Genomic DNA, 19,410 nt, shown 5'->3' with positions numbered 1-19,410 from the left:
GGGTAAATCCTACCTTTCTATCCTTTGTCTACAGATTTGAGGACCCGGTCGATCCATGATATATCAACGTTCAAAAATAACTTCGTAGAAATAATAGGCCTTAACTTTACGCTATGGTATGGGCACACAAATCCATTTCCAATCTTAAAATCTTGACCTTCGAACAACTCAAGGTATATGCGATGAAACAGCAAACTTGATCTCACTCCGCAGTTTTTCATCGTTAAAGACGAATTTTGAGATTACTAGTAACTTCCTGTCATAAACGAAATGTTTTAAACGTTACCAAATAAGCCACGGTTGATACAACACAATGGTTGAAACTTCAGTTACGCACATTACCGTAAGTAGTGTTTCCTTGCAGTAAAACATTTAATAAACAGATTTAAAGAGAGAAGACGTACATTCAAATGTTAAGCATATGAGAGAGTTTTTCAGCTGCCATTTTTAAGAACCTCATTGATCAAAAAGAGAATTCCTGACGAAAGAATCATCATCTCGGTGATTTCTTACACTAAATTTTACGAAAATTGCTACAAATCTAGTACTATAGGGACAAAAACCACAGAATTGAACGCAAATTCTATTTAAACATATTTCACTGTGTGTGTGATCAAATATGAAATTACGGCTTAAAGTCGTTAGCACAGTTACAGACAAATGCTGCTGCCCCAGTCAATTCGTTCAATTACTTCATTTATACAGATTTTTCAATCACATTTTAAATCCCCCCTCCTTCAGGTTTAGAGGTACTTACGGAATGAATTCAACGAGTAGCCCAGCATCGAATTTTATCAACAGGACAAATCACTTATAAATAAAACAAATTTTTACCATATTAAATATGTATATTTTAGGACAAACACTATATAAAATTAAAAGGCAAATACAATGAATCAAACAAAGCAATCCATATTTAAAAAAAATGTCGTGTGATATTGTACAGGCTAGTGTATGTATACATATATATATCTCACAAATAGTAAAATCATGACATTCTGTAAAATCACCTGCAAGGCGTTTGCACTACACTCATACAACTATATCTACATCCATTTTCTCCCCACTCTCTCGTTTTTCCTTCTCACTCACACACCTTCTGATTTCGAAACCAATGGCGGCAGCTATTGGTGGTGGCACTGCACTGCCGATCTGTAAAATCACAAAACAACATTTATTCAAACATTTGCTTCATTTCTTGCTGTTCTTGTACTATTTAACATTCAAATTAGTCTTTTATTATACATATGAAAGTACCAAAAGAGTGAAAATCATATAGATAACAAATATTCCAGAAATTGAACATAGTTTAATAACTTCCGAAAATAATCTTTGTGATTAAACTACATTATTTACATCTTGAAGGACAACAATAAATATGGTATGTGAATACTCAATGCTAGGTTTATTTGGTTTACTTATCCAGTCACCCACAATTGTATGTAGCAACTTAATTTAACGAAATTTCAAGCAAGGTACGCGAGCCTACGCATAGGACAATTGTTACTAATAATATGAGATTGTCCTTTGATTACAGAAATTACGCTTTTAAACTACTGTAGATCTGTATGTCTTCGGAAATAGAAAAAAGTACGGCTAGTAACTGAAATGAAATCAAAATATTTGAGTTTTACGTCCCGCAGGCATGCCGGCTAGGCTAAAGGAGACGGTAATGAGAAATGAATGAAATGGTGGAATGAAGAAAGTGGGAGGAAACCCACGCACACAGTGTTTGTCCACCACAAAGTTCACATGGCGTGAGCTGGGATCAGGGACCCCATGCAGCAGAGGTGAACGCTCTGCCACTGAGCCACCGCGGCCCCCGGGCTAGTAATTGAGTTTTATATGGTTATGAATTTTAGATAGTGGCCAAAAAGGATTCAAATTTCTTAAACAGAAAAGAAAGAAAGAAAGAAAAAAGGAAAGAAAGCAGTTCCGATTATTATCATATCCATAGTTGTTCAAATTTACGAACACCAACATCGGAAAAATACGGGTATCTCTAACATGGATAAGGTAATGCAGAGCATTCAAACAAAGAACCACGTTGTTTCATATTTACGAAATTTTCATGCTACAGAACTGCATACTCAGAAAATGGTGTGTGTATCGTCTCAGAACCAACACTCACAACAGTGGGATACTTTTTAAATAAATAAATAAATAAATAAATAAAAATCTGAAATAGCCGGACTAAAGTTTTATATTACATTCTCACATGAAAGCGACGGTTGCCAGGGACGCACTTAATTTCTTTGATACCTGTGAGTGTATGGAGAAGGCAGTAACGTCAGCAGAAAAATGTCTAATTCCAGCAAAAGCACAGTCTCATCATTCAGGAAAAGCGAATACATTTAAAACACTACTTAACATTCAACACGAAGTAAAACTAAATTCTGCAGATACATTCTTTAAAAATTCACCATATTTTCAGGTTTTACAATTATTCACACCGAACAAAGATTTTTGCTCATAATGCTATTACAAAAGTTTAATCATCATAATTTGGAAGTGCTCGTATTTCGGAGGGCTAATTTTATTTTGATTGGATTCTTCTCAGAATTCCTTGATTTTTGCATTGGAAAAATCTCCATAGTTGGTGTAACAAACTAATTCCTTCCGCATTGCTACAATACTTAATACTGACGCGCTATTTGAAGCAAATTATAAATAATAGTAATATGGTTTCACTGAATTTATTATTTAGTAATACATTGATATGTATATTTAATAATCATTTAACTTTAAGAAAGGTTTGGCAGAACTTCGATTCTTAAACTGCTAGATTATCTTGATGTGCTACTTATTGGAATAAAATTGGGAACTCTTCGAGAACTTCGAACTTGACTTATGATGCAACAATATTGATCAAGATCCATCATGGCATCCTACAAATCAGCGAGTACCAAATTTAAGCCACCAAGAGGCAAAAATCGTTAAAAGAAAATTCGAGTTCAGTTACCCAATGGATAAAAACGATCATGATCGTCGTCTGTGCAAAATGCACGAATTTAGTCCTGGTCTCCATATCAACGTTTTATTGACAATGAATCACTAATTTCTCCCGACTGGGAATAATTTATACTTCGCAGATAGTCAACATTCCGGAAGCTGAAAGAGTTAAGTTGTGGAAAATTCAACAAATCATTGAACCTGTTAAGAATGACAGCCGTTCTACCGGAAGATCATCTGGTATTTCCACAGATGTGCAAATGATCACCTTTTCCGGTACGTGCCCTGTAAGCAAGCTTGTAAAGAGAAAGCGACATCTACTTGCCTTGAATATTCTTGTCACGTCACCTCAGGGTATTTTGTTAAATGTTAAGATCTATCAGGAAGACTTTACGCCAATCATTGATTCAGATTTCGGTTTGGACCAAACATCAGGTCATTTAAAAAGTATTGAACCTTTTGCCCACGCATTAGTGTTAGCGTCCCAAATCTCAGGATACACGAGTTGGAGCGGGTCAGCCCTAACATCATTTGACAGCTGACAAAGCTAGATGTTCGAATTCTTATAATGAGACGGGATATATTGTAATATGAAGATGACCGAACTTTCCGAAGGAAAAGGAAAAAAAAGAGCTACATTCTACATTTTTTTTATTTCGATAAAGACGCAAATGCTGCGCAAGCTTGTGAAGAAGAAAAAAAAAAAAAAGGTGTTTATGGGCAAGATACGTTACCAAACGCAACAGTCAGAAAATTGTTTAGTCGCTTTCGTTCCGAAAATTTCGATGTTCAAGATGCTCCTCGTAGTGGGCGACCAATCACTGCAAAATTGGACGATATTTTGATGAAAGTCGGGTAACACCGGCAAGTAAGCAGTTATGACATAGCCAATAATCTTAACATTCATCACCAAACTGTGTTCAAACATTCAGAGAAAGCTGGCTGCACAAAGAAGTGCGACGTTTGGATGCCACATGATTTGACTCAAAAAGATTTTTCGATCGAATTTTTGTCTACGAATCTCTACTGAACTCGAGCCATTTCTGAAGTAGTTACTCACGAGTGATGGAAAGTGGATAACCTACGATAATGATGAGTGAAAAAGATCGTGGTTGAAGCGAGAAGCTACACAGTTTGTGGCAAGCCTCACATGACGACTAGGAAGGTTGTGGTATGCGTTTGGTGGGATTGGAAGGGCATCATGCATCACGAGTTGCTGCTGCCCAACAGAACAATAGATGCGGACGTGTACTGTCCACAATCAGTGCAAGTGCATCTACCAAGTCAAAAGAAACGGGTGGGACTGGTCAACTGATGTATGCCACACGGACAACGCCAAACAAAATACATCTTTAACGACCCGTCAGAAATTGAGAAAACCTAGCAGAAGGTTTTTCAATACATCCACTGTATAGGCTGGACCTACAACCGTCAGACATTTGTTTTGGAGGTTTCTGCAGACATCCCTGAACGGGGTTAAGTTAGGTTTAAAAGAGACCTGTGAAAACCATGGGTCACAATTTTTTGACCAGAAGCCATAGAAGTGCTATAGCGACGGGATTCTGACAAATGGCGGAAGGTCACCGAACAAGATGGTGTATACGTGGTTTCATAATGTTACTTTCAATGTATTCTCAATTTTAATTCAAAGCCTCAATAGTTTTTAGACAACACGAACATTAGCAGAAAATAGTTTTGTCTACGAATATTTTGATATATACTCTACAACACTTCCAATTTTTTTTTAATAGTAAAATTGAGGAAACAGGTACTATTGAGTTTAGGGAGGTTAATGCCATATCTCACAGCCGTTCTCCCACGATGAAAAGGGGAGAAATGGAGGAATTTTGAAGAGATAATGAAAGAACAGTTGTTGTACAGTGAAAACATCATAAGGGTATTATTGTGGATTAAACAAGCACAGGGTGTATTCCATGTAACAGTGCCTTGCCCTTCTGTGGTATGTACACAATCAGAAAATAGGAGACGCCAATATTGCAAATAAAATATGATACCACACATGGCTCAAAACTAAATGTGGACTTAAAAACAAATTTTACACATAATAGACCTAGTAGTTTGTATTCTTGGGTGAAGTAGAGGGGAGAGAGAAAGAATAAAATATCGAATGAAATTGATTTGTTAAATTTACTGCTGTCAATCAGGGAATCACTTACAACTGTAACAAAAAAAGAAAGCGGTCACATGAAAAGAGAAACAATAGTGACAGTGAACCAAATGGTTGCAATGACTGTTCCTGCTCAAGCTCAGCAGTCAGGGCACTATCTCTGTTTAAAAAACTTGTATGATGGATTAAAAGATTGGCCTGTGCCTTATGCTATGAAAATCGAACGGATTTGCAGAAGAGAAAAGTAGAGAACCAAAACAAAATGTAAGAAATGTAATCAATATCTCTGCTTGAATAAGGATTCAAACTCTTCAAGGATCTACATGTTAAGAAATAAACTTCAGCAGTCTTCGAAAATGTGGTGCTATCCCATAATTCATTTACGCGGTTTATTTACGAACAGAAAAAGAATTTATTTGCTTTTATCGAGCTAGTGGGATCGTTATTAACCCAAAGTGACGTAAATATACATAAATATAAGCTACTAAAATTCTAAGAAAGAATGCTTTTAGAAGAACCCGATCTTCCTTTAAGTGGTCGAGTACTATTAATTTAAAATGCGCAAGGGTTATTTTCACATAATGAAACATCAGCATTATTCTTGCATTTTTAAGAATTAAAGAAATAAACTATGTTTTACGTCCCACGATTATGTCGACTACACTAAAGGAGACGGTGATGATGAGAAGGAATGAAATGGTGGAATGAAGTGGGAGATCTGCGAGACAACCCACGTACCAGAAGTGAACGCCACACTGAGCTACGCCATGATAGAATTCTTATTAAATTTACCTTATTTTTTTGGGGGGAGGGGGTAATTTAAAAGTAGAAGAAAGATTTTGGTTTAGTTTAACGTCCACGATTATGCACAGAGGCTAAAGAAGACACTGATAATGAGATGGATGATAATGGCAGATTGAAGAACGTAGGAGTAAATGAGAGAACTCCGAGAACATCACCACAAAGTCTAGGGACCCACGCGCCAGAGACAGAAGAACAACTAATTATTTTATGTAAATTAAAATTTTGATTTTATTTTCTGCTGTAGTATATCCTAACATAAGGTACTTTACTGTAGCATTAAGGTTGTAACAATGACATTGCAGTAAAACTGATTTTACTTTGATTCTTGAAATCTCCAATCCTTTCAGAAATAAAGACCAGCTTCCCCTCTCAACCTTATATGCAAAAGACAGGTCGAATGAATTACATGTTATATCAGAAAACAACACAATGTTTTCAAATACTGCTGCTTGCTTTTACCCTCCTGATATTGATGTCTTTTCATAAAGTTCTCCCTAGTTTTGGCAGTAAGGGAGGAAACCGGACAAAGGCATGTCTTGGAGACATTTGAATTGGCAGTGAAATAATTAACAAAGCGCGTGAAGCAGATAGTTAATCATGTAGTCTATTTGCAGTTATATTTCGCCTACCTCTATTGCTTTTTAAATCGTTACAGATTAAAAATACGAATAATGTATCAAATTTGCGACTTAAAATTACCGTAAGATCCTGTATTGTTGCTAGTTTGTTTATCTTCAATGAAATTTTCATACTCATACTGCAATATTACCGTTTAATTTCCACCCCTGTCTGTGGCAAAACCACATGAAAAATGATGCAGATCTAACGGAAGTTCGTAAGGTTCCTTTTTGGGGGGAGGGGGAATTAAGGCTCTATACGGCAGTCTAGTTTTTTGCGAGCAGAAGTGTATAAATTTAAAACCTTTCCTCTCCAATTTATTTTATTTAATTTAGTGTTGACACCTTTCAATAATCCATTAAAACAACAGATTTTCAATATTCAATCTGGATTGCGCTGTCGGCTAAAAGACAGACCGAGCAGGCTATATACGTAACTGTAATATTACTATTACTATTGCATCAAACATGATGCAATGTTACTATTAAAAGTAAATAAAATATTATTCTTAACGAGCGATATACACATGCCTAATAATCCCATCAAGTTAGAGAAAAATTACTAAGAGTAAACACTATACTGAAAAATTTAATCTTAGAGAAATCGCATATATGAATTCATATATATAAATTATCTTGCACTACAGCTGCATCATGGTTTTCAATATTAGAAGGTATTATGAATCAGACTCTCGCAGGTTATCACTGAACTCCAAGCAACAATCCTTGTTTTATCAAGGAGTGCAGAGTTCATCAGATTTCTCGGCTTTGTCATCCTTTTCAATAACATTACTTACCGCAAATCACAGAATGAAAACTCAAATTGATTAAAACCTGTCATTCGCTACTCTTAATCGCCATTTTTAACAATTCTGGATGAAGGTTTAGAACTTTCGAGAGGAACCTACTTTCCTTTCAAAATCTACGTATTGTCACAGTTACAGGAGACACGTTTTGACATAAAACAAGGAAAGAGAAAGAAAAAAGTGAATGTTTATTTTTTTTTTTAATTCTAATTGTTTTCATTTTCATTTATTTATCGGTTCATACGAGGCATTTTTTAAATTATTTGTATGTTAACTTAGGAATAGAGCGTATGGAACACACTGTAATATGAATTATCCACTAACTTCAATAATGTTTCTTCCAATTGTATTGTTTTTTCCTCCGGTATTTCAAATATACCCTTCATCAGACCACAAAGCTTACGTCGTTATTTTATGTAGCGGCTTCACACTGTTCTTGTATTTCAATAGCAGCATAAAAAATATGACAGTGTTATCTCAGACGTGACACTCTTTGCTCGAAATGACCAGATTTGTAAACTTCAAGAGCTCCGGACATTGCACCAGGATAATGGTTCCATTCACGCATCTTAAATAGTTGTCCTTTTCACCACAGCGTAAAATTTCGATGTTTCGTCGAGCTCCCTACTCTCCAGGTAGTCCCTTGAGACTTTTGCCTCTTTCCAAAAATCAAAAGGTACGAGTACCAGTAAAACTTTGGCACTCGAAAGGAGATCTAGTGCAACGCGACGGATACTCTCTTAGCACTTCCCGATGGAGAGTTCCAGGCCTCTTTCCAGTAGCAGAAAGTCTGTCAAACTCAGTACGTGGAAGCAGGAGGAAACTAGTTTGAAGAGGGTTAAGACGAAGAAAACGTCAGGTGAGTGTACTGGTTTTCCGGGACATGGTCGGATACTATTCCGACAGGCCTCGTATATACCAAAACATGTAATAATTCCTTAAAGTATACACTATTATATGCTATACAAACCAGGAATTAGTTTCTGAAAATAACCTTACCTGTCGATATTTTTCTACAATATTTCCGAAAAATCTGTATGAATCTGGAAAGCCCTGACATCTGGCACATTCCCTCACACTGACAACACGCGCTTGTTCAGGATGTATAACACTTCCCTAAAAATACAAAGTATGTTTTTAATCGAAAAAAATTTGTAATAAATCATAGGTAATAAACATTCAAAAAGTTTTTCTGCATCCACAAGTTGCTTTATTTAATGATGGATGTTTAAAAAAGACTTACGACTATTTGTATCATTAATATTGTTCGACGAAACTCCTCTCCAACACCAAGGTTATATAAAATGTGGACTTACAGTTTAACCCTTTCGGCTCATTTTATTATTATTATTATTATTATTATTCACCAATTTTTATTTTCATTTTGCACTATTATGATTTTTGACTTAACAAATGAAATACAATCACCATTTTGTTTGAAGATGTCATATTTACAAAATTATGGGATGTACACACCAGGATTGAAAGGTGTTAAAAACAGATGTAGAACTCTAAAATCCCCTTCTGGAAGTTTTGTTGCATGATACTGTTTAATTCACTGATAACAGCCCGCTGGATATCAGACAGAGAGACGAACTTTGCCCTTTAGTTTAGATTTAACTTTGGGGAACATCAGGAAGTCTGCTGGGGTAGGTAGGGAGAACAAAGGAGTGGTTGATGCAGACAACTTGTTTCTTGGCCAATAACTGCTCGACAAGAAGAGCCTTGTGACAATGCGATAAGGAGTCATTCGTAAGATTCAAGAACTTCTGGTCTCACACGTCAAAGTTTCTTGAAAAACAAAGACATAATGTCTTTGTAAATTGGTCGTGCGATGGTGTGATCCTCGGGTATGGATTTATTTGTGAACCATTTCTTCAGATGAAGAACAACACCAACACGGCGCACCCTCTTCGGCTGCGAAGAACATTTACCGACCCAACCTGCTAATTGGAACTTCTCCCTTATTCTCCCGACCTAGGCCCCGCAGATTTCTTTCTGTTGCCCAAGGTTAAATTCAAACAGAAGTGACATAGGTTTGACTCCATTTCTGACATTCTGCAGGCTGCTACCAGTGAACTGAACAGGATCACATAAGAAGACTTCCAGAAGGGGATATTACTGGTCTACACTCGTGCCAATACTTGTATAGGAAGAGGAGGGACATATAAGGAATAACATGTGATTATGGTATTTTGTCTTTTTTATTTATACCACCAATCTCAAAACTCAGCAGACGAACTGAGTATATTGAGGCCGCGGTAATCCCGTGTAGCCATTCACTTTCAAGTTTTGAATTACCAATCGAGTAAAGTAAGATAGCTTAACTAATATAACCAGAATTTTTTCTTTCTTTCTTTTCAGCAGAAGTGAGTGGTAGATTTTCTTAATTTATAACTTGCTTCCAGAACTCATAGGTAAAGTTTGTTTGTTGACCCTCATGAAAACTTTTGAGAAAACAGGCAATGTACAGTGCCTGTTTTCGCATGTTTTTCTCATGTGCTACAGGTGTTACGTGTAAAGTAAATGGTTTAGAACAGAAACAGGCACTTATCCGGGAAATAACACCTGTTTTTGAATGTAATAATTCTTGTCCTGACATGAAATCACATGTGTGCACTGCACATTGACTGATCAGTACCTGTGCGACGCGCATGTACATGCAATGTTCAGAAGAAAATGTTGCGGGCTGCAGACATGTGCAGATCAGCGAATGTAAGTTCATGTGTAGTACGTGGTATTTAGTGAAAACGTGTCTGCATATGTACCGGTACCAACACATACACTGTACTCCACCGATATTGTAAACATGTACATTTGCGTTCCAGGCCATCCGGTATTTTAAATGTTGAACGAAAATTTTCTGCACATTACGTATAATGTGTTCCGTTTTTAAACGTGATTTTCAGCTATGCTGAATTTCGAAAGAAATCTGCTGTGAACATGAGCTGTTTTTTCCTTGTATTGCCGAATGTTCATGCAGGTTCCAGAGAATTGTTCATTTAGCAGGAGTTTGTCGCTTACATGTCTGGTACATGTTATGTTTTTAATACGGAAAATAGGATTTCCAGGTGGTTTGTTTTAGCAGAAAAGGGTTGTATAAACATGAACTGTACATGGTATGTAGTGACAGCATGTATTTGCAGGTTACAGAGAAACAGTACACTGTCTGAAATATAAAAGAAACATGCCCGGTAGACAGAATGTTTTAAATCCGAGAAAAGGCTATTTTCAGATGGGTTTCTCATTAAAAAAATGGAAGTTGTTTTGTTATTAGGTGTATGTTGCTTGTATCAACATCATGTACATGCAGTGTCCAGCTACATGTTGCTTTCGAATGAATTCTTGAATTTTCAGCAAAACAGACTAATCTCAATAATATTGGAAGGCTCACTGTATGGGTAGAAATTTGCAGGTGCGAATTTATATATTCCTGGACCAGCAGCGGATACTGGTATGTTTAGGAACACTGTGTTGCTGGAAATTCAGCCTTGATTCTTATTCCTTCAGCAAAATTTCGAACTCAAGTTTCATTCAACAGTGTACACATTTTATAATTACTACAAAATGGAAAATAGCTAGTAGGACTAAAGACCAGGGACAGGTTAAAAAACCGAAAATTGTGCCCTATAGTGTAGATGCCCGCTAGTTTGAAATAATAGCTGCCATCTTGAAATTTTAAGTCGGATAGCCACCAAAAACTATACAGCAAATTTCGGGTGTCTCGTGTTTTTACCCTCAAAGATAAAAGACCAAAAACTGCGCCCTGTAGCGTAGATGCTTGCCATTTTGAAATAATAGTCGCCATCTTGAAATTTGATGTTGAATGGCCGCCAAAATCTATACAGAAAAATTCCGGTGTTTCGTTCTTCTACCCTCAGAAATGTAAGTTAAAGGGCCAAAACTTACGCCCCGTAGTGATAATGCCAGCTACTTTGAAATGATCGCCGCCATCTTAAAATTTGACGTTGAATGGCCGTCAAAATCTACTACAGCAATTTTCGGGTATCGTGCTTTTACTTCGAAAGTTTCTAGTTAAGAGGCTGAAACTGGGCCCTAGAGTGTAGATGTCCGCCAGTTTGAAATAATGGCCGCCATCTTGAAATTTTAAGTCGGATCGCGGGCGGCGGGGCATGAAATGGGAAAGAGCAGGGAAATGAAATTTCTCATTTACTACAGGCAATGTACAGGGGACCTGTGCATTCAGTGTTAAGTAATCGAAAAATGTAGTGTTCGTATCGTCTGAACCGCCTATTTCCAGTTCCCCTTTCACTGCATGTTTGCGATCCCTGTACATTGCATGTTCAGTGCTCTCGAACAATACTAGAATAGCACTAGTCTTCTTCCTTTTACATGCAATGTTCAGCGGATGATCAGCTGCTGTTGAACAGAAAACACGTTAAGATCAGTTGCAAAACATGCAGTCCACAGATGTTGCGTTCGGTTATAGGTACAAAACATGTGTTTTCCAGGGACTGAACACGCAATGTTTTTAAAAAACATGAGCACATGATCAGGCATAAAACAGTGTTCCAATTTCAAGGGTTTTCCAGGCGCATGTTGTACATGCGCATGTACGGTACGTTTTTTTTTTTTTTTTTTTTTCTGGGGAACCTGAGTGCAGAGTCTGAAACAAAAGCGACTCCTAAAAACAACGCTACTGTGGAAAAAACTAGAGAAATTTTAAAATAAAGTTATAAGAAATTAAGAGAAGAACCACTGTTCGGATCGACAGCATCCGACAAGTTTCGGGTTAAGTTCCTGCTGGACTAAATTAGATGGTGGAAAGTGGTCTCAGGCGACGAAACATGGATATTAATTTGATTATGAAAACTATGAAAATCGTTTTCTGGATTCATGAGATTCATGAAAGAAGTTCCACTTTGCCTCTTCCCGCTCCCCCCCAGTTCTCGAGGAATTGAGTAAATTACGATCAAAAAGCTTCATGTAACCCTGAATCATTACAGAAACCAGCTCACACACGGCTTCTCGGGCACTGAGCTCTTGGTTGAAAACAGTGCAACTACACAAATTTGACACCATGTAATCATTTTCTGTTTCCACGACTTAAGGAAAGACTCAAAGGGATTAGGTTTACCGGTAACAAGGAGTTACAAACTTTCAGAACAGAATTCGATGGTGTTTCTCTACAGAGAAAATACTATTTCAAAACCTGGTTTTCAAGGTTGACGAGTAAGTAAATGAGGAACATAACTTCTTTGAACGCCTATAATACGAAATTCAGGAAGCTTTAGGCGGAAACAGCATACGTACGGTAACAACAGGCATTATTATTTTGAAAAATCATTACTAATTACCTGTCTTCCTATTGGTTCGGGATTCGTTACAACAGTGTTTAAGAAGCCGTCCCATTCTAATCGTCCATATAGGCCAGCCCACTGGGAATTTTTGTTTGCTGTGTGTGACACGCACCAAGGAATTAGTGTATTGAACTGCCTATCCATTGGGTCACACGGATTTCCAGACGCACAGGCACAGACTCCACGAAGTGCACCAGTAGAAGACTTTCCGTTCTTTTTGTCATGATGTAAGTATTGTCTGAAAAGAAATTATAATTTGTGTGAATTTTCTCTGGTTTTATTATTATTATTTTACAAGTCTTATTAAACTCAACTCTTTGACGTTATAGCACGCACCAGTCCTTGCCCAAGTCTCTTAAACTAAAATAATCGAATTCACAGGTTTTACACGAACCAGAATTTCACGATCGGAAAATTTATAAAAATAACTCTTACTGCCAACACAATGACAAATATCGCCCGTACCGAATTCAAGGCGCGGCGTTGTGAAATTATTAAACTTGTCTCGTTCAATCTGCGCTGCGCCGAGAGAAGAGGAAATTTTCAAGTACCAACACGAACTCAGCGTTTTGAACCTTTTAATTTGAAATAGATCCAAAACAGTCTGCGACGTTAAATGACTTTTACTTCAAGTTTTTCTATTAACTATATATTTTTTTTTTTTTTTTTTTTTTTTTCAATATTCAAAGTTTGATAACGAAATTCACGGCTTGTTTCAGGTTTTAATGGTATACGAAATCCAAGGCTTTTTCACGGTTTTATGTTGGGTGAGCACCCTGTTAATACAAATAGATCCCAAATTTCCTCTCAATGTTTGGTCAACATCATGCACCTCCCAAGGCCAAGTTGAGGTTTCTTCCTGAAAATTTTTTGAAGAGGGAAGGGGTGCAAAATATCAATGAGACGGGACTGCACTGGGACATTATTTTGGTATTATCAAATACTGAAAATTTGCAAATGTGGAATTTAACACAGTTGGCCGAAGGAAAGACATGAACGATATTATATTTTACAAGACGTGCTCTGCACAAGAGTGATAATGTAATTTTATTTACCTTAGCTCTGAGGTGGCGGTTGGCCAACTCCAGTTCTTTCTACGAAAGAGCTAAGATTTCGTTTTTAAAAATAATAAACAGAACTATACCCATATCTGTGTAAGTACTAATTTGATGTTATCGAAACTCCGGATCCAGACTAGAGAGTTGGTTCAAGATCAAAGCTTTCCCGAAAGAATGTCAAACATGCCCTTCTATTATGCGTGCCAGTTTAGAATACTGCTAATTATACTGTATTTTATATATATATATATATATATATATGTGTGTGTGTGTGTGTGGTAAGAATTACTTTGCTAGAAACTGTAATTTTAAAACTTTATGCATATTTACCAGGAACTCATGAAAACACACACATTTTCTAATAGAAATAACAGAAAGCCACAATATTTTTATTAAAATATCGATGTGTAACAGTTTTGACAACTGACTAAGATTATAATATGTCTGCTGAAGCCCAAGGTTTAATTAGTTGGCGAAACTATTACACATCTATATTTTTAAAATACTTTAATAAAAATATAATGTTTTGCTCAGGAATTCTGTGTTATTTCTATTTTGAATTACTAAAGCAAAGCTAACATGAACCAAATAGATACATTTTCTAAACTTTACTTACAGTTTTTTCGTATATGTTCCGTCAGTTAATCTGGTTACAATATTCGGTAAATCCCGCCAATCCGATCCAGCAGCTGCAGGAATGTGAGCCAGTCTTGCTTCGACGAGTGGAGACATTTGTTTACAAATATGGTCTCTAAGAACTGGATGAAATTGATTTCCTCTAATCTGTGAAGTAAAAATCACTTCAAAATTACAAGTTGTTACCAATAAAGCATATATTTTTAAAATCATAAATACACTAAAGCTTTTAAATTTTTCGCTGGTAATTTCTAGCGAAACATCAACGCATTTTAGGAGATTCCATCAGACTGACTGATTCGTATTTATGTCTTTTGTCAGCAGAAAGGCTATATTGCACGAGACTACGGTTTAAAGTAGTATCTTAACCACTGTAATTCGTTTCATGCGGGAATTGGATCTGAAACATCATACACCACCGGAATTTGCTGTATTGCTAAACTACGGTAGGTACCAATGATTGTTACATTGCGCCTGTAGGTGTACTGACAACAGAACGTGTAACCACCCAAGCCATCTTACAAGCAGCTACTCAGCCAGGTAGCTAGTTGGTCGTTCAAATGTCTATCCCTCACTCGTTGCAGATCTTGGTGTATCTGGGTGATTGTCGTTACTGGATTACTGCTAGTTGGCACACGCTGAAGGGGAGATGACGTATACAAAGTTCACACTGAAATTCTGTATTGATTTCCTGAATTTCCAGACTGAATAAATAAATAAATAAGTACATAAATAAATAAGATAATAAAAATAACGTTCTTCGGATCGGTCTACGTTATCCTTATAGCTGTTTTCTTATTTCTTAAATACAGTATAAGTTTATTTCTTTATTGTAAATACATATTATGAGTGAAACTTCCTGTATTTGAAATGGAATAAAACGTAACATGAAACAAATAATTATAAACTAACCAAATAAATAAATATAAAAAACTTGGTCAATCTCTGATTATCTTCAACGAAAAAAACGAACTTAATTTCTTCTTCTGTCGCGCTTGAGTATTTTTGATTTAACTTGTTCTTTTTCTTTCAAAGCTTGAAATATTTATCACCTATCGGAGCTTCAAGATTCTCCATTTCTAAAGATCATTTTCAAACTTCTATTTTCCAGCCATTTTTTTTTCTTCTTTTATTTATCTCTCTTGATTCTCTGAAACGTTCTTAAGTACTTTCTGTGGGTACAGCTAAAGAAGTTATTTGATTCTTCCGTAAAATATAATTTCCCTAACTTTACAGGTCAATGTGAACCCTGGTATATAGACTAGAGAACTCTTGGTTGCCCTGGTGGTTTGGGACACGCGTTACGCTGCTCGAGGAAGTACTACCAATTGTCCTAAGGTTGGAGGACACAAGTGACATCATCACGAATGTACGACGTACTAGTCGTCTTTTCTGAAGCGTGTGAAGTATGTAATTTATTGCTCCATACCAAAATGCCAAATGTGAGTCATATTGGGTGAGTACGAACATATGGGAGTGAACACTATACATATATTCCGGAACGCTAACTATTGTTATTGCTTGGAGCTCTAAAAGTGACTGACATGTGGTTTCAATCAGACCTGCCAGATCACCAGACCTTACATTATTTCTTTTCTGTGGAGCTTCCTAAAAGATAAAATTCATCAACAATTATCAACAACTCGTGAAAATACGACACGAATGACTAATGCGCGAGTCCAAATTAGAGTAGACACATTTTTAAGTTGTGTACACTGATGAGGTAAGAGAATATACCGAAAACAAGCATTCCTATGTCGAGAGGAAACTAAAATTTAGTCGTTTTAACTTTTCATCAACGGTGAAGCATAATTCAATACAATATATGGGGATTCCAATTAAAAGAAACGAGGCACAACTACTATTCGCTAAATGCAGCGCCATTTATCACGAATCGAAACACCATTTAAGACAAAACAGTGGTATTATTTATCGCATATTTAATGAAAATGACAGTTCTATATTAAGAAAACCTTAGTGAGTCTAGTTTTCTTCACGAATCGACAAAATACGTTTCAAATAAAATTTACATTATTTTCTTTCATTGAACTCAAATCGGCATTACAAAATGCACTGAACTTGAAAAATTTGCTGGAGGACCACTTACCTTGGAACTCCCTTGTAACTTTTAACCCTACGTACTCGCGCCCTTTTTTGTGACACCAGTACTCGCGCGGGGGTCTAGTAGACCCCCAAATTGATATTAGTTTTTTACATTAAGTATATTTTTGTAATAATTAAGACAATGTAGCATAACTCTAGACATGTTTTTAAAAGTATTTGCTGCAATTTTAGATTTTTTGTACTCATTTCGAGACATTTTTTAAAAATTTTTTCATCAGGACTTTTGGCTAGCAACACAAAAGTTACCAGTTTGGGGGTCTGTGAATACCCTGCGCGACGACTTAAGGGTTAAAATAAAAGACGAAAAACTCTGAAATTTCGTACCTTGCAAACACCAACAAGAAAACATCGTTTGACACACTGTAATATCACCAGATTAACATTATTGCCAACCAAATATAAAGTTTTTACTTTTATAAATATCACTACGCCATTTACAGGGTACGTGAAAGTAATTTATCAAATCAACATATTAAACGAAAATACAGAACAACACGTATTGTTCAGTGTTGCAAACTAAGGTTGTTACAGTATCACAAACGTTCAAATTTTGGCAGCCTCTACAGCAGTAATAATGCAAGGGAGAGTGTTGGGGCAACATACATAAGTACCTTAGTGTCGAACACTACGATTATGATACGAGATATTTCGAAGAAATAGGAATGAAAATACAATGAATTGAAAATTTTAACTTTTTCTCGAAAGGCTTTATTTCGAAAAACTACTTAAAAAGTATCACATGTAATCACTTACATGCTTTCCAATAGAAGTAAAGCTCACACTGCCGCTTACAGCAATTTGATACGAGGGGTGGTCAATATATTTCTGTCCTTCTATAGAAATGTTTCAGCTATTTGTATGCAACTTATGTAAGAAATCCGGGAATGTATGATAAGACTAATGTGTAAATTTTATGCTTCTAGGTTCAAAACTATTGAAGTCTGGATAGAGTGAAAGTGGTGTAGAAGTAGCAGAAATGGAATATCGCGCGGTCATAAAGTTCCTCCATCTAAAGGGGATGAAAGCCCAGGGTATCTATGCAGAAATGAAAACTGTTTATGGTGAAAAAGTGCCCATTCTTAAGAAGACTATTAAAACATGGAAGAGACAGCTAAAATGTGGACGGATGAGTTTGGAGGACGAATCTAGAGAGGAAAGACCATGTTCAGCGATTGATGACGACATGATTCGGAAAGTGAAACTCCTAGTGATGTAAGAGAGACGAATAACCATAAATATTATTGTTAATGAGTTGAAGATTTCTCATGTTCAGTATCCACTATCCTATATGATCACTTGCATCCATCCAAAGTGCCCACACAGTGGGTTTCCAGGTTACTCACTCCTTTTCAAAAAAAGCAACGCACTGATTGTGCATCGAAAGTGTTGGTTCTCTGTAATGGATGAATGTTGGATGTATCACTTTGATCCAGAGACTAAAAAGATGAGTAAACAATGGAAACATAGCATCCCCTCCCCCTAAGAGACTCATGTGCAGCCTTCTAAGAAGGTCATGAAGTTGTCTGGGATTGCAGCAAGGGCGTTATTCTTACGGATTACCTAACTTATGGGCATAGTGTGACTGATTACAGAAGTCTGCTGAAAAAAATTCGTGATGCCCTAAAGCACCGTGGCATCCCCACCAAAGTTAGTTGATAATGCTCCCGCCCACAAAGCCCAGGAAACCATGAATTTTGTCCAACGCCTAGGGTACCAATTACTTCCCTATCCTCCGTATTAGCCTGACCTCGCGCCGTCAGATTTCTTCTTGTTTCCAAAACTGAAACAATTTCTGAAAGGACGAAGGTTTTCTTCAGATACGGAGGTTACTGCTACATTGGAGCACTGGTTTTCCACCAATGAGACACTATGTAAAATACAACGAGTGGTTGTGGAAGGTGAAAGACCGGTTGCAGAAATGTGTTAATTTGCTTGGTGACTTATGTAGAGAAAGACTAGTCATAAGTCTACATTTGTCCCTTTCCCTTCAACTCCTTCACAGTGAGGACAAAAACTTATTGACCGCCCCTCGTATTACAAACCGTTCCGGAGAAATGAAAAACACAGGTGGAGATTGCTGTTGTACTTAAAATGACATATTAAAGAGAATATACAGTATGAGGATGTGTGGAAAGGACGCTCCGAGAAAGTTTCTGTAAAACCCGAGTTAACTGTAAAGCTGAATTTCGCCGCTTTGCAAATTACGGGTAAAGGTGGTTGCGTTATTTTGTCAAAATCTAATGTTAGTGCATTTAGTGACAGAGGTTATATTTGTTTAAATCTATTGTGATAATTCTAACATTTAATCAGCAGTCTTATTATTACAATTAAAGAGCGTATAAGGGAAGACTTTCTTAAAAAGTAAAAACTGTCAATTAATCAAAAACACCGGAAATAGTGAGTGGAATGATCTTGTAAGTTATCTTGTTCGTATGAATGTGAAGGTCTTGGAGGAAGAAAGACATTAACATTGGAGTAACGTAAGTAGACTTTAATCCTGTAGTAATTACAAGTTAACACATAATAGTAAAATATACACGAAAACAAACAACTACATGCAAAGTTGTGTGACCCCACTCTTGGAAGCCCCTCCCCTAAAAGTTTGGGAGTTAATACTGGACGAGCAATAAGTCAATGGGACAAAAGAAGAACCAGGAAAATTCCAGTAGTTACGAACAGATGCTAGAAACCTACCTTAAAAAAAAAAAAAAAAAAAAAAAAAAAAAAAAAAAAAAAAAAAAAAAAAAGCGATAGAAGAAAAGTTTCCCCTCTCCCCGAACATCGTGTGAACAGGGTAAAAAAGAAAATTATATATATATATATATATATATATATATATATATATATAAGAAAACCACGGTGCTCACAGTGTAGCAGACAATTGGTCAACAAGGTACGCAAAAAAAGGTGATGGCAAAATACATGCAGACAAAGAGGAACTTACAAAATTACTCGTCTATCTAT

General features: G+C 36.5%; 1 protein-coding gene across 1 annotated transcript in view; it reads right to left on the bottom strand.

Annotated features, from left to right (window-relative positions):
• Nucleotides 1–826: 826 nt before the first annotated feature.
• LOC145671791 (DNA (cytosine-5)-methyltransferase 1.S-like) overlaps nt 827–19,410 on the bottom strand; it is an 87,595-nt gene continuing 69,011 nt past the window's right edge. Inside the window, exons 24-27 of the mRNA XM_081741010.1 lie at nt 14,303–14,469; nt 12,626–12,866; nt 8,307–8,423; nt 827–1,152 (exon numbers count right to left, since the gene is read on the bottom strand). Of these exons, the coding sequence (XP_081597136.1) occupies nt 1,033–1,152; nt 8,307–8,423; nt 12,626–12,866; nt 14,303–14,469 (645 nt within the window). The 3' untranslated portion in view covers nt 827–1,032. The remainder of the gene's footprint in view (nt 1,153–8,306; nt 8,424–12,625; nt 12,867–14,302; nt 14,470–19,410) is intronic.

The sequence above is a fragment of the Thermobia domestica genome, chromosome 2 (assembly GCF_964235325.1).
Source record: "Thermobia domestica chromosome 2, izTheDome1.hap1.1, whole genome shotgun sequence".
In the NCBI taxonomy this organism is placed as follows: Eukaryota; Metazoa; Arthropoda; class Insecta; order Zygentoma; family Lepismatidae; genus Thermobia; species Thermobia domestica.
This window is presented reverse-complemented; position numbering and strand designations above follow the sequence as displayed.